A 14,904-nucleotide genomic window follows, 5' to 3' on the forward strand; every position below is an offset into this window, starting at 1 on the left:
GAACATCAGAACTTCATGTGTAAACGCCAGTGAGCATAGTAGGTGTCGGCAGTCTTTGATACCGGCGTTAGCATGAGAACCCGCTCCGTGAACCGGCACCTCCGTGGAGAAGGCAATACAAAGTTTCTTTAGCTTAACTTGCAGTGTTGAGGGGTAATTGGCCAGTTGGTTCTTATGCAAGCCAAACGATTCGTCGCAGAATACAAGCAATGCAAAATCTATACGATCAGTTACTGCCAGGGACCCCCTCCTCGCTTTAACGTCTTGATGCGTCGCCCCAATGACAACTTTATTCGCGTCCTGCTGCCTCGCCACCCGCTGGCACGGCTATTCATCCATTCTAGCAATCACATGGCTAATGCTTTATTCACATCATAGCTCTGCACAACTGCCGACTGAATGTTGAATGCAGGCTGAGGGTGAACTTTTTTAACCGTGCTTGCCTCATACGCCCGCCGGTCACGGAAGTGCCGACCCCCCCACGCTTGGCATCGCGACCGCAACTTGACGTTTCACAGTTCCGCGTCGCTGTATTCTTGTGATTTTTTTTTTCTTTCCTTATCGCATGTCTTGGCAACCTGCCACCCACATGGCACAGATGCCGATAAAGTGTCAAAGTGTCTCTAGCGTAGACTGTGTGCGCTTGGAGGCCTGACGCACCCATTCTCGTCAACACTCTATCTGAAACAACCCTGCACACGTTTTTTGCGCCTGAACTTGGTGATTCGCCTTTTTTTTTTTCTCCGCGGGGATGACTGGAAAAACTTTTCAAAAACAAACCTTTATGGGAATCAGTTGTAAGAGGCTTTATTTTTTATTGTTTACTTTTTTGTCCTTCCTTCGTCTTACTGGCATTATTCTTTTTAGTAGCTGTTTCGGCATGGTTGGACGGCATGCACATCCGCCGGAATGCTACCCAAGCGTGTGCCACGAAGTGACGGCAGTCGGCCGCCTGTCCTTGCTGACCCCCATCTCATTACGAGCTGTCATATGATCCGCGCAGTTAGGCCTTGAAGAAGCTGCTGCCCTTTCGACAATGTAGAATGATTTCTTCTGGCCATTCTTGGTCAAGCGGCCCCTTGAGCGGAAATCTTTTGTGGCGGCGGAACCCCCCGGGGCAAGAGAGAGAAAACTACCTAGGACGCGCGGAAGCCATCGAAATTTTGCAAGGTTGCCACATCCCGAAAAAGGTAAAAAAACTTCAAAATCACGGCACAGTTGGTTTACACGTGTCTTGCAAAAGTAAGACAAGCCTTGGGGAAGGGGACTACTGCGTCAAACTCGGCGTGTCTGCCAACTTTCCTTGTGTGCTGTGGCAAGCCCAATCGTCCCAAGAACCTTGTGATACTTGGTCCGATGTGCATGAGCTTAGGATTATAAGTCAAAGTCTTTCCCGAAAATTTTTAAGTTTTAAACTTTTCTTTCTGTTTGAGTTATTGCGTGCTCTGTTATTATACCACTAGTCGCCCTTGGACTTTTCCTTTATTTTTTTCGACGACAGCCAATTCTGTTTACCACTGGCCCTTTAAAACGAACACAAGTCCGCATACGCAATAATTCATGTCGAACCTTCACGAAGAGTATCACGTTGGGTTGCTCTTGGGCTATAGCCCGGTCCCCTGCATCATGTGCAGTACTAGAAAGTAGGCCCCTTATCCACCTCTTCCCCCCCCCCGATCGGCGGCAGCTTCTCGCCGTGGGCGTTGCTGACTATTTCTCCGTTACAGTGCTCTCGACTGCAGTTATTGCGGAGGCTCCATGGTGCGCATGGTACCGCCGGGATATACGAGCGAGCAAGCTGTGCGCCTCCCACGACTGCGATACGCCGACTTGCCAGCCTCCATGCCGCCGGGCCAGGAAACGCTGGGCGGCTCATCAGACGGGCGCCGGGGGTCAGGGCAACGAGGGTCGGGAGAGCAACCGAGACCAGGCTCTGGATCGCAGACATGAGGTGTCGAGCCGGCGGGAGTTACGAATAATGAAGGGAGTTTCACAAAGCTGTGCCAATACACAGTATCCAGCAGTGAAAGTCTGCTGTTCTGGATCGAATATCTTGCGGCGTACGGTATTATTTGAAGGGATTTTAAGCTACAATAATTGACAAAACCTCGCGATTGAGAGTGCTTTTACACGTACCACCAAGACCATGATATGATCGCGAGGGCCAACTAACATGGAGACTAAGACGTATTAGTGAGTGCTTCCGCTCATTCAACCGCGGAGACACCTCGAGCTTCTAAAGCAACTGGAGCTCGATCCGTTTGATCATCCTCGACATTCATTTATTTAGATAAGATCAATGACTTTTTGGTTCCTAGACAGGCCTCGTTCGTCTTCATGGTGAGCATGCGCCACCGTCGAGGTACGTACATCACGCAGGGCTCCACACCATGTCCCATCACATCCTCGAGCTTCCATCACGGGCGCAAACGCTGCAAACACACACACACGCAACAACATCACGACAGCTTTGCATCCTGCGCCCACCCTCGCTAAATCGCCATCCGTTCCGTCGCAAACCTCTTACCCGTCGCACGCCAGGCGTCTCGCAAGCTGCGGGACAGCTGGTCCACATAGGCACCGCCCACCATGTCGGTGATTCTCTGCACAGGTTCGTCATCTTGAAAGCTTTCCCTTGCCCGTCCTGTCTCGCGGCACCCAAGCTGACCACGGGTATACGCTGCAGCCGGTTATGACCACACAATCAGGCAAGCTTCCCCGCAGTCCATCTGCTGTCTAACTCTCCCTCCGAATTCTCCCTCCGCCAACTTCTTCCTCGCGACGAGCTAACCGCGAAATCCCCCCCGGCCGTGCAGATTCTGGGAGGCCCTCTCCGGCATCTGCTCCCGTACGATCCAGCATCAGGACTCGCAGGTCAACCGCCTGTGCATCTCACCCGATAAGCGCTACCTCGCCGCGGCCGGCAACCAGGTCGTGCGGCTTTACGACATCAAGTCGACGAACCCGAGCCCGCTGCTGACGTTTGAGGGTCACACGGGCAACATCACCGGCGTCGCCTTTCACTGTGAGGGCAAGTGGATGGTGACGAGCTCCGAGGACGGCACCGTCAAAATCTGGGAGACACGCACGGGCACGATCCAGCGCAGCTACAGCCACGGGTGTCCCGCAAACGACGTCGTCATTCATCCTAACCAGGGCGAGATTATCAGCTGCGACCGCTCCGGCTACGTCCGTGTCTGGGACCTCGCCGAGAATACATGCGCCCACGAGCTCACCCCCGAGCCGGACGTGTCCGTGTCGAGTGTCACGGTCGCCAGCGACGGCACGCTGCTCTGCGCCGCCAATAATAGCGTAAGGCCGTGCTTCATTGTTCTATTGTTTTTGGCCCGGTGGCAGTTGTGTTGCTAACAATGAAACCGCAGGGCAACGTCTTCGTCTGGAGAATCGAGCAAGAATACGACGGTACCCGCATGGTGCCCGTGACACAGTTCTCTGCGCACAAGGAGTACATTACCCGCGTCCTTCTCTCGCCCGACGTCAAGAAGCTGGCCACCTGCAGCGCCGACCACACGGCCAAGATTTGGGAGGTCAAGGGGAGCGCGCCCAAGCCCGGCGAGCAGCCCAAGGCGCTGCCCCTCGAGGCCACGCTCACGGGACATCAGCGCTGGGTCTGGGACTGTGCGTTCAGTGCAGACTCGGCGTATCTCGTCACGGCGTGCTCGGATCACTATGCGCGTCTCTGGGAGCTACACAGCCAGCAGATTATTCGGCAATACAACGGCCACCATAGGGGCGCCGTGTGTGTCGCCCTGAATGATTACTCCGAAACGCGCTAGATGACGGACAGCGTGGCTGCTTGACTTGATCTTTGATTTGTTTTCTCTCGGTGCGAGGGAGTTTGCATGGCGTCTTTCTGGGTATCATACGGTTACATGATTTTTGTTAGTGCTGAGCTTTGTTTCTTGGTCTCGGACATGGGCACAAACCATGCCGTTGTCTGTACATATACATTTGGAGATATTATCCCAATGATACTGCGCGAAGAATCCTCTTTCGGAATCGACTCATCTGTTGGGTCCGATGTTGGCACTCAAATAGACGATGCATCCACTGAACGATATCGCTGGAGGTATGGGCAACCTGACATCTGCCGAAAAGGTCTGCTTCGACTAACAGCCAAGAAATAGATCTGTAGATGGTGTCGCAACCTAATCGGCAAGTGCAATATGAACGATGTGGGAAAGGAGAGCTCGATTGTAGTCGGCTGCCTCTGGAATCAGGAGGCACTTCAAAATCCCCCTTTCTCGTTTCTTGCTTGACGAATCTTCAAATGTGGTGGAATCCCGAGGATTCTCCCATTGTGGTGGGATTCAGCAATGGCAGGCGGCAAGCTGGACCTCAGCTGGCCTGGGATCTTGCGAGAAACAAAGATCAACTGCACATGTTTAAATGACGTAGACGGTAATAACAGAAGCAAGCTGTCAAATGGCCCGCCCCGTGCTCCCCGCCTATACAGGGCTGAGGGTCTGGCCCTCCCCTGAATGAGGCGTCATGCAGGAGCCAATGAGAAGAGACAGATCGTGTTGTCTCGGTGTATCACTATGTTGTGTCTCTAATTTGCTGTAGACGCCCCCCCGAAGCCTTGCTTCTATATAGTTGACTAGCCGGGCGGATTTAGCCGCGCCGCCCCCCCCCCCCTCCCCTCCGACCTCCACTGCCACAGGGCTCCGCGGTCGGTAAGATGGTGGGGGAGTGTTGATTTGTCCAACCCCCCCCTGCAGCCGTTTTCTGACGATTCAATTCCCGAAAACCGGTCCGTAACTAGTTAGTACATCGAAAAAGCTTGAACGATGCAACTAGATTGGAGGAATCACGACTGCGACAGACGCGACCGTCCCAATTTTCCAGCTCGCCTCAAAGTTACTGGGGCCGCTGCCGTTGTTCGAGGGAACGGTGCGCATTACGCAATGGCACAAGAAACAAACACACAAGCTATGGCAGGGAGGTCTTCGGATGTAACATGCCAGTTTCGATGGTGCCCTCGTCATCGGTGGCTTTTCTTATTCTTCTTCTTCTTCTGTCCATACAATCTCGAGCTAATGCACAACCCATCAGCTCGTCTAGGATTCTGAGAGCAAAATCCTCCAGCAGAAGAGCGGAGGAGAGTGGGGCTGTGTGTATCGAGAACCACCGTCATTTACATTGGGGAATTCATTGGAGAAGACACTATAAAAAAACGTTGCGCAAAAAAGGACAAGGGCAGTGTGGGTGGGACGTCTGGAGAAGACCCTGGTCAAAGAGGCAGCCGGCCAGTGAAGAGTTATCAGTTTTTGGTGCTAAATTCGGCAGTTTCGGCCCCATAACAAGGATTCTTTTTTCTCTCACGATCTGGGGGTCCTAGAGAGAAGGAGACGGAAACAAGCAATACCGCCGTCCAAAGGGGAAATTAAAATTACAATAAAAATTTGGAAAGAAAAAAAAGGGGGCACCGAATAAGATCTGGTCCGCGGAACAAGGTTGTTTTGTGGCACTGTACAAGGGGACTTTGGCGGACACCGAGGGAAGGGGAGCTGAGTTGTGAGAAGCTCGAGATCAAAGCCTTTTTCGGTGCGGCGAGGCTGAAAAAGCTCAAAGCGCCGCACCGTTGAGATAGAAAGCCTCCTCCCCAAAAAAAAAATGATTTGACAGGCCGGGGGGACCTGGGTGCTTTCGTTGGCAAACTGGTAATTAGGTAGCTGGGCTGCCGGGCACTTGCTGATACTGATAGTTGCTACCATGGGGTCTCCATATATCTGCATTGCATAGTGCAGTTTCCGCAGCGCAGTCCCCGATCTCCAAGTGCCAAATAGGTTGCTGAAATCTGATATGTGCTAGTGGCTATAATCAGCAATACATTATAGCTTTCGTCTATCGGGGGTCGGGATGGATTATTTGCTTTTGTGCGGGCAGTTTGGGCCGACTTCCGAAGAGGTGGGGAGGGGGTGTTGATCGTTGTGCACTTTATTAGTTTGTGAAGAAAAATTAAAAAACAAAACCCCGGAGCTGATGCCTCGGCCGGGGGAGCCGTCAACTAATACCGGACTGGTTCATGCGGAGGACCGGGACAAGGCAGACAGAACGGGAGGGCTAGTTTGTGTCACAACGCGCACATGAGGGGGAATCCGCCGCTGGCTTTCGCTCGTGGCTCTTTTGCAGGACCGGAATCTTTGGTAGTAGTTGAGATGCATGATGCATGGGCTTGTCTATACATGGATGGATAGAGAGACTAGGACAAAGACCTGCAATCCTTTACTACCTTTAGACGAGCCATTCTAGGCTCGTTTAGGTTTGTTGGCGAAGAATGAATGCAGCGGAGTCGGCGTTGGCGGATAGTTGGGGGGAGGGAGGGAGGGAGGCCGCTGTGCAGCTGGACTGCCTGCCGTCATCTATAGTTATGCCAAGCCCGTCATCTATAACAATGCGCAAGTCGGCAGCATGGATGCCTAATAATGAGAAAAGCTATGTTGAATGTAGCATCGCCAAATTAGAACAAGTTCATGCTCGAGAATGGATTCCCACTGCCAAGACCCATAGGGACAACGCATTGCGACAACAAGTTTTAAAGGCCAAGAGAAAGCGCCTCCACCTGAATTGCCCATTCGTTTCGTTTGTTTCCCAATCTCTCGCTGTCTATAGAATGCAACGCTGACAGCGTGTTGCGAACGTATTTTGCAATGGTGATTGCATTCAGCGGCATTCATTCCTGCAGGGCACAGAGCGCTCCATGGCCTCCGACGTCCATCTCAGCCTCTCCGAGGAGCAGCTCAAAAGATGGGCGCTTGATTCGAGGCTGTTGTTGTCTCAGCTCTTGTGCCCTGCCTGCCAATTGGAGGAGGAAGGTCTGACCCACTTCTGTATAGATGCTTGGGGGAAGCTTCAAGCAAAAGAGGAATTTTACAATGCGCAATGGGCGTCGGACTATGCTATGTATGCATAGCACCTGATAACATGTTCTAGGAGAAACGTCAATAAAAAAAAAAGGGTAAAGACTCAGCCGACAAGAAGAGGGCCACCTTGAAAAATACAGTCTTGAATTGGTAAAGCGGTAAAATTAGTTGAAATGTTTGACTCAGCCTCGCTGCCTGCCCGTTGAAGCCTCCAATGTTGCTATTGGACAAGAGGGTTCCCCCCCCCCCCCCCCCAATGTGTGAGTACGGAGAGAACCAGGAACCCGGGTTTTTCAACCAGACAGCCTTGACGCCGGAGTTTTGTCCGAAAGAAGGATTTCGACAAGAAAAAAGAAAGCCCCCCCACCCCCCGGTCAAGTTCCTTTGTGGGGTTGGTCGCCTGTGAGGCTCTCGGCCTCGGGGGACGAAAAACCTTGTCCCGGTCCAAGCCACCGCAGGCGGTCGAAGTGGCCTCGGCGGCGGATTTATCAAGAATTTTTTTTTGATGGATTGAAATGATTATAGAACGCTATCAGCGGGCATTGTGCCAAGGCTGGAGGGGCCTAAACGTGCAAAAAGCAACAAGATTGCTGGCGTTGAACAGAGGGGGGAGTTGTTCAAGTTTACAGCTACATGTTCTGTATTGGGTATTTCTGTCGCAATACGAATAAAAGAACCCTTGGATGCTTAAACGGATGATGATCTGTTATTGGTTGATATTCGCGGCTGGCTAGTCAACTTTACTGGCTGGCGCTGTGTGTTCGTCGGCCGAGCGAACCGGTCCGCGGATGGGATCTTGGGTGACTAAACAGGCCGGTTCTGTCGATCAGTGGACATTAAAAACTGACCCCCAACTACTTACATCATCCCCCTCCACCCATTTTCCCAGTCAAAGCAAAAGCTGGGCTTTCTTATGCGGGAGAGAAGAGAGATGGAGCTTATCGATAACTGCTGTCTTCAACTGCATAGAATGACGCAAAAAAGAAAAAAAAAACCCTGAGCGCAAGTCGGTCATGCCGTGACCCCCCCCCCCCTCCGCAAAGCCTATGGACGCAAGCCACAGCGGACCGGGCGGTGCAAAAAAAAAAGGATTTCTTCTAAATCGTGCATGAGCTCAGCTCGAGACTAAACAGTTTTTGCTAAAAGATGCCGCGCATGTATGTGTATTCTTCAGCTATCTTGAAAGGTCTCATGAATTTTATATACCCAATTTGAATATACGGACAGATTTGATGGAGACCAAAAAAAGAAAAGACCCCAAAACAAAGCACCTACCTGCTTTGTTGTGGCTTCAAGTCATAGCTTTTCGCAGAGAGCCCACTTGGCGGGCGGGAACTTGTCTGCATGATCGGATAATCCTCTTTTTCTGCTCCAAATCGTTTCCTTTTTTTAGCTCTTTTCTGCTCCCGTACCTCCGATTGGCATCTTGGCCCGTGAGACTTGGCCAGGGGTCCAGCTGGTCTAGGATCTCTCTCTCTCTCTCTCTCTCTCCCAGCTGTATCCATCCGCCCTTCTTGGTCCAAGCCCCGTCAAGCCCTGCGACTGGCTCGCAACGTCATTGGGATGGCGCACCGTTGCAGGGCTGGAAACGCATCAGGTAGGACCAAGTTACTCGAGAATATGTTTCTTTTCTTTTCTTGATTTTATCTCTTTTTATTTAATTATTTCTTTCTTCTTCTTTTGTTTTATTTTATTTTTTTTTTTTTCATTTTTTTTTTTTTTCTTTTTACTTTTTTTTCTTACAGCCATCGCCGTTAGCAAACCCATACTGATTATGGCTGCCGGCTGATCTGCTCCTTAGTTTAAATATAATAACTCTCTAAATTTGTTTCTCCCTCCGCCTATGAGACCAAGTAATACGTATTGCTGCCTGCTATGCAAAACGGCACCACCGGGGCCGGGAAACAAAAGGGTATATTACAGCCTGCAATACGTGTTCGGCCGCGCCGCCGTCTAGAGATGTCCGGTAAACATCTATTTTATAGAGTAGATCGAGCGGAGAATTTAGAAACAAAAAAAAAAGAAAAGAAAACAAAAAAAAAGTCCGCATCTCGGGAATAAAATGACGACAGAAACGGTAAAAACTAGGATGTACCGCCGAGAGAATCTCTGCAAGGTACATGCATACTGATAATGAAGCGAGAGGCTTGTGTGTGGTGTGGTGACGGAGCACCCGAACGACGGCGCATGGCGGTGGAGCTGCAACGACGACGCCACATTTCGTCTACGGGACATGTTGTCTTGATCAGTGGATCGGTCGTCGCTGCTGATTCAAAAAAAAATGACGATTTTTTTCTTTTTATAACGAAACAAAAAATGAACAAGTATACAAATTTACAACCAATCAAGAGGCTGTTTACCCAAGTGGCCGCAACATCACAGGGCTTGCATGCATGCACAACGCCCAGTATCCTCAAATACCTTGCGTATGTCCACCCAGCCATGTGGAACTGCAACTCCCGGCGTGCCTACATCCCCTCCCCCCCAATGGACCATATTTCATGGATCAATGTATGTAGGTATGTATTCGTAGTTGCTCTTTCAACTTGTTATCCCAAGCTTACTCCGGGTCCTTCTCGCCAATCATACTACCCCCGTTATACGCAAAACGCCCTTGTCCAGGTCCAATCCCTTCCCCCCCCCTCCTACCCTCCTCCTCAGCCCGTGCCTACAACGCACACCGCACACCCCCCCTCCAAAAAAAGAGCCTTAATTGTTTCTTGCGTCAACACCCCAGCCAGGCCCTGGCTCCATCCAGCAAAGCGGAGCAGAGCCTCTGCGGTCGTGTACATAGCTCTCTTTTATCAAGGTCGATGCGCCCCTTGTACACATGTAGTTTCCCGTCTGGCTTCATCTCGCCTTGTCATTTGCTCAAGATATTCTCTCTATACATCATGTCAGATTTGCTCTGGTGGTGACATTCGGACCTTGTACTGTCTCAGATTTGAGCAATTGGGTAGCTGGGTAGCTTCATTCGAGGTTGCGCAGCTGTAGCTTTGTCTCCGCTGCAGACAAGTTCCTCCTGCCTATACGACTGCAACTTTTGTTCTCGACATCCCTTTTCAACAACTTTTTTTTTTTTGTTTTTGCTTTCCAATTCATCTTCAAAGTATATTAGGAGCTCCTCGTCCTCGACCTCTGTTCTCAATTCCTCCAATCCTCTCATCATCATCCCACCCCAGATACTCCACATGAATAGCCACCAGGTCCTCGTTCCGACTGTCTTGACTGGCGTAAATTGGTCCAACTCAACCTGTTCCAATCTGGTCGACGCCTGTCTCGACATGGGAGACTGTAAGTCACCTCTCTCAAGAAAAAGACTGTTTATTCAGTTTTGAACCCATGTTGACGCACTGCCCTGTTTCGCAGTAAACGAATATCGCATCACCCGAGTCGCGGAAGTTCTTTCAGACTTTCGAGATCTCCAATATCGCATCACGTCCGCCAACACCAATTGCCCCAGTCAAACAGAGTACTACACACCAGCATGGAACATGTTGCGTCAATGCCTGGCAGACGCAAAGTTTATTCTCGACTGTTCTGCCGATGTGTCTTTACCAGTTGGTCGAAACGAGCACGAGCAAAAGAAACTCGAGCTGCAACAGTACGTCATTCATTCGCTCCCAACGTTTCCACCTATACCTTGTAGACTGACCCAAGTCCCCGCTTTGTGTAGTGTTTTGCTCGATGCGTACGCTCGTCGACACGAAGCCCAGAAAATCTACCTACGTCAAATGGCAGCTCAACGATGTACAAGGGCCCGAAAGCAAATACTCGATTCCGCCGGATATTTCCCTCAGTCGAATGAGGCGCATTTACACACTTGCGATGTTCAGCTGCAGCAGGTACGAAAGCCCCTCTTACCTTCATGCAGTGGAGTCTTCAAAGACTAGAGAGCAACATGCCCGCATGATGACACGTGATGCATACGTCAGATTTGCTCACAATTTACAGGAGGTGCAACAGATTACAGACGAGTTTGTCTACTTGGACATGTTGAGCGGTGACCAGAGACTTGGTCGTTGGACGGTTGAGGACCCTGGCCTATACGACCTTCTCAACTGGTTGAGTACCCGCTCCTAAACTCGTTCCACCCGGGGGCGAAAGATTGGGATCCACGAAGCGCATTCCGATCATCCGCACATACATTGAAGCCGGCTTCAAGTTGAACCGAAACATTTGACGACGAGAATTGCACTAGAGAGATTAGGATCCGATCACGACCGAAATAACGCCAGAAAAGTCGACTTTCTAGGATTTCTTGGGGGCTATGGAAGATTCGAGAGTGAGAATGGCATCATTTCCGGCGAGGTCAAGGCAAGGGAGATGTTAGAGGGTCTCCCTCTGTTGGGGGGGTTGACAACGGATTATATTGTTTCTTTTTCTCGAGGGACTGTCACTTAGCCGGCGTGCACTCGGAGAGTGTGCCGCCAAGGATGGTTCCTCATACTTTTGGGTGGTCCGCTGGACAGATGGCCAATGTTTACATACCCCAAAACTGGAAATGCCCATATGGTGTCCATTGCGGCAGGCCGCAAAGGATTAGACAGCGGAAAGGTCCATCCAAAGTACGTACCGAGACACGGCTGGCAACGTGGCCGGGACGGCCCGGCCAGGCAATGGAAAAGGACGGCCTTGTGTTGCTGTCACAAGGGGCTGTCACAAGGGGTGGAGTTGGTATAGATTACCAGCAGAGATTCATTGTCCAGAGCGATTTTGACTTTCTGATGCGCATAGCCAGGAGTCACGGGTTGCTTATCTATACCAGGTTGCATTGTACTGATTCTTTGTTTCACGTCTTGGCATACCTCGTAGAATTCTTTGTTTCTTGTCTGTAATTTACACTTGTAGCGAGAGATTTCGGTTCACCAAGGTCCGCGGCTGGCTACAGAAGCAATTTAAGATCAACTATGTCTTGCTGTATACACACAGACCAATGCCAACCAGAGAAAAGAGCATTCCGGCGCCAGTGTCTGCATTATGGTTAGCATAGATCCTAACTGTCAAAGGCAAATAACCGAGATTATCGGTAAGTCTGCCTTTAGCAAAGAATACTAGAGGGGGAATGGTGGCAGCAGAGGAACGGTTAGGCTCCTTGGAGCCCAAGATTCGTTACCTTACCTCGACTGATGACTTTACCCTCAACCAACCATTCGCCGAGAACTGTAAAGAGAAACGCCATTGTGTTTACGATGGGTACTGTAAGACTCAGCTCTAAAGGAGTCCGAGTTGTGTTAGCATATGCTCAGGCTATTCGTGATGGTGTGTCTTGGGTCTAATTTCCCAAACGGAATTACAGCAAAAAAAAAAAAAATTTGTACTCCGGTGACACAGGCGGGTAAGCCATGTCTCGAGCGCAAAATAGGGAAAGCTGCAGAAACGTACCCGCTTGACCAATAAGCAAGAAGAACCACACACTGCCTGTGAGATTGAGCAGTAGCGGAACTGCGTACCGCGGGTTCCGTAGCAAATCAACGACGGAGAAGAAGGCCCCATAGAGCTTGGAGCGCAGCCAACTGGCCTGGACAGCTGGATCATTGAGAATCTGGTGCTGCGGCGGCTTATGCGACTTGGCCGCCTTCCGAATGAATGGAGTGGTACCGCCCCACGCGATGCCTACCAGCAGGAAGCTAAGTACATAGTTGAAGACGGGAGGCTTGTCTTGCGGCGGCGACGGAGACTCCATTGCAACGGGTCGAGCCAGGCCGAAATCCGAAAGCGGTCGAATGTCTAGATTGCAGCACCCACAGCAAGGATTAGAAAAGGGATGAGCCGCGATTGTTCTTTTCAGACGCGACTGGACAACTGGCTGGGGGCGTCCGACGAGAAAAATGTAAACAGAGATCCTCAACTGAGGAGATTAGCTCCGGGCTTCTCTTCGTGTTTTGCAATAAAAGGGGTCGATCCCAGAGATGCGGAAAGGGTTGGTGTGATCGGCTACCGAAATCGGCCCTCTGATTGATATAGAGCACAGCACCAGCCAAACAAGGCTCGCTCCCGCTAACCTTGCGCGATGGGCAGCGGAACGGATCGATGTGCGGCGCGGGGTTCAAAGCGGCGGGTTGGGAAAAGGAGACTTAAAAAGGGCTTGCATCCAGCTTGACGAATGAAGGAGTGGGATAGGCCCAAAAGAATCGAGGCTAGGTAGAGACAAAAAGAACGAAAAGCCACAGATCAACGTCGCGTCGCAACTTGTAGATTTGAAAGACAAAGTTGCAACGAGGATGGGGAGACGTTCGTTTGGGGCGGCGCGCATTTTCCCCGACGCCCGAGAGATGGGGCTCCAGGGGACCCGCTCCTTTTTAGGCCCTGAAGTGGTTTAAGAACTTTACCTAAAGAGGAACAAAGCGGGGGGGGATTCAGGCAGCCTCTGAACGTCGGCCGGAGCCAATCACAGTGCGAATGCGCTTAGTGCGCCATTCTGCAAGGGTATTCGTTTTGGCTCTGCTCGCAGCGATGCTGCCACGAGGGAAATCGGAAATTTCTATCATTTTGTTTCTTAAGGAGTATCGCTTTAGGTGATGTAACTAGATGGTTTTGCATATATGTGACATATTCTTATCCGTAGAAAGCAGACACCACTTACACGCATGCTAGGACCAACCTGGAGTTTCTTCGAGCTATACAGTAACTGGCGACCTGCAAAGATGGCAACAATGCAAAGCCTGTGGGTACAACTCCATTGAACTGAGTCAGATAAGTCACGTTTATGCACTCTTTCCCTCGATGACTCTTCATGCAATGTTACTTGCTGGTGTGAACTGAGCTATCACTTTAACACGTTCCAACCAGTACGACATGGTAGAAATTGACGCCGTATACGAGCAGACCGTGATATTTTGAACTTAACTTTTCATCATCTTCGAACTAAAGAACCTTTTTCCGAGACATTCTCTTGCGCTGGCTTCATCAAGTGACAACGAAATGTCTAGGCGGCAACGTTGCGCGCGAATGATATTCAAAACAGCACCTACAAAACCCGTTTGCTGCGCCAGCCCGTTTTGCTCAGGATAGATGCGCTCGGACACATCCGACAAGCCACCCCTTGCTGCTTGCGCCAACACATCGAGAAGCGGCCTACCTGTGTAACAAAGTGGCCTAGTCGACTCTGTCCCGCCTATTGACCTCGCTTGTGATATCACCAAACCATCTTGAGTGGGAAGCCTCTCGGCCTAGTCTCCACACATCGATGAATACTCATGTAATCTATTACGTGATTCGCTGTGTCCGGTCATGCAAGCCAGACGTGCAGTGCTGCGATGGTCTTGGCAGCCATGTACAGGTGTGCCGACCTCATATAGAACTAGAAGGCACGAATTCTACTCATAGTACTAGGGGTGAGGCAAAAGCTCTCTATACTCTCATGCGGCATCCTCCGCTCAAACTGATGCTTAATATCCAGAGACAGGGTAGTGTATCCGTGGCAAAGGTGCTTCACGGCTACCAATGCCACTTCTTCCATGCAGGGTGATGGCAATTTGGCCATCCCACTTACTATTAAACTTTTGACATGGAAAAGGAATAGACGAATCAGATGCCGATAGCCGTATCGGCCATCCGTAACCCCAGTAGGGCTCAGTGGGAGACCGAAAGTACCGGTGTCCACAGGGCCACATCCGTGCCCCGTCTCTGATCCCGGGAGCCCGGTACTCGGATGATTCTGCATGTAGAGGGGGTGGCCATGATGTCTTTGAGGCACCTGCGTGGGCAATACGAGAAATAAACTTTGACCGTTGGCACTAAGGCCAGGTTGTTATTCATCTCTAGGGGGGACTTTTTAATTCACCACCCCCCCCTTTTCATCAAAATATTCTCATATTCGTCTGCATGCATGATCTCGGCAGCTTCGGCCACCGGTTGGCTGCAGTGCGGCAGGAAGATCGTGCCTGCAACTGCGTAAGCCACAAGCCACTCACTCACTCACTGCCTTACCAAGTAGTTGCTGCTCAGGCTCCACGCCGGCATGGCGCTCTTGGCAGCATGCCAATCTTGTATCGAAGCGAAATGATTGGAAATT

General features: G+C 50.8%; 4 protein-coding genes across 4 annotated transcripts; 2 read left to right on the forward strand and 2 right to left on the reverse strand.

Annotated features, from left to right (window-relative positions):
• Positions 1-2,390: 2,390 nt before the first annotated feature.
• BBA_06038 (WD domain-containing protein) lies at positions 2,391-3,797 on the forward strand (the record flags this gene model as incomplete). Its single annotated transcript, XM_008601135.1, has 3 exons — positions 2,391-2,611; positions 2,817-3,312; positions 3,384-3,797. The coding sequence occupies 3 exons, from the start codon at positions 2,391-2,393 to the stop codon at positions 3,795-3,797; spliced, it is 1,131 nt and encodes a 376-aa protein (XP_008599357.1).
• Positions 3,798-10,078: 6,281 nt separating this feature from the next.
• On the forward strand, positions 10,079-10,970 carry BBA_06039 (uncharacterized protein; the record flags this gene model as incomplete). Its single annotated transcript, XM_008601136.1, has 4 exons — positions 10,079-10,181; positions 10,257-10,491; positions 10,564-10,732; positions 10,842-10,970. 4 exons carry the CDS (start codon positions 10,079-10,081, stop codon positions 10,968-10,970), a joined length of 636 nt encoding a protein of 211 aa, XP_008599358.1.
• Positions 10,971-11,795: 825 nt separating this feature from the next.
• Positions 11,796-12,573, reverse strand: BBA_06040 (uncharacterized protein; the record flags this gene model as incomplete). Its single annotated transcript, XM_008601137.1, has 3 exons — positions 11,796-11,860; positions 12,009-12,101; positions 12,273-12,573. 3 exons carry the CDS (start codon positions 12,571-12,573, stop codon positions 11,796-11,798), a joined length of 459 nt encoding a protein of 152 aa, XP_008599359.1.
• Positions 12,574-13,246: 673 nt separating this feature from the next.
• BBA_06041 (uncharacterized protein) lies at positions 13,247-14,852 on the reverse strand (the record flags this gene model as incomplete). Its single annotated transcript, XM_008601138.1, has 5 exons — positions 13,247-13,414; positions 13,474-13,491; positions 13,862-13,968; positions 14,383-14,626; positions 14,820-14,852. 5 exons carry the CDS (start codon positions 14,850-14,852, stop codon positions 13,247-13,249), a joined length of 570 nt encoding a protein of 189 aa, XP_008599360.1.
• Between the last annotated feature and the right edge of the window lie 52 nt (positions 14,853-14,904).

This window comes from Beauveria bassiana (genome assembly GCF_000280675.1).
Source record: "Beauveria bassiana ARSEF 2860 unplaced genomic scaffold BBA_S00017, whole genome shotgun sequence".
Taxonomy (NCBI): Eukaryota; Fungi; Ascomycota; class Sordariomycetes; order Hypocreales; family Cordycipitaceae; genus Beauveria; species Beauveria bassiana.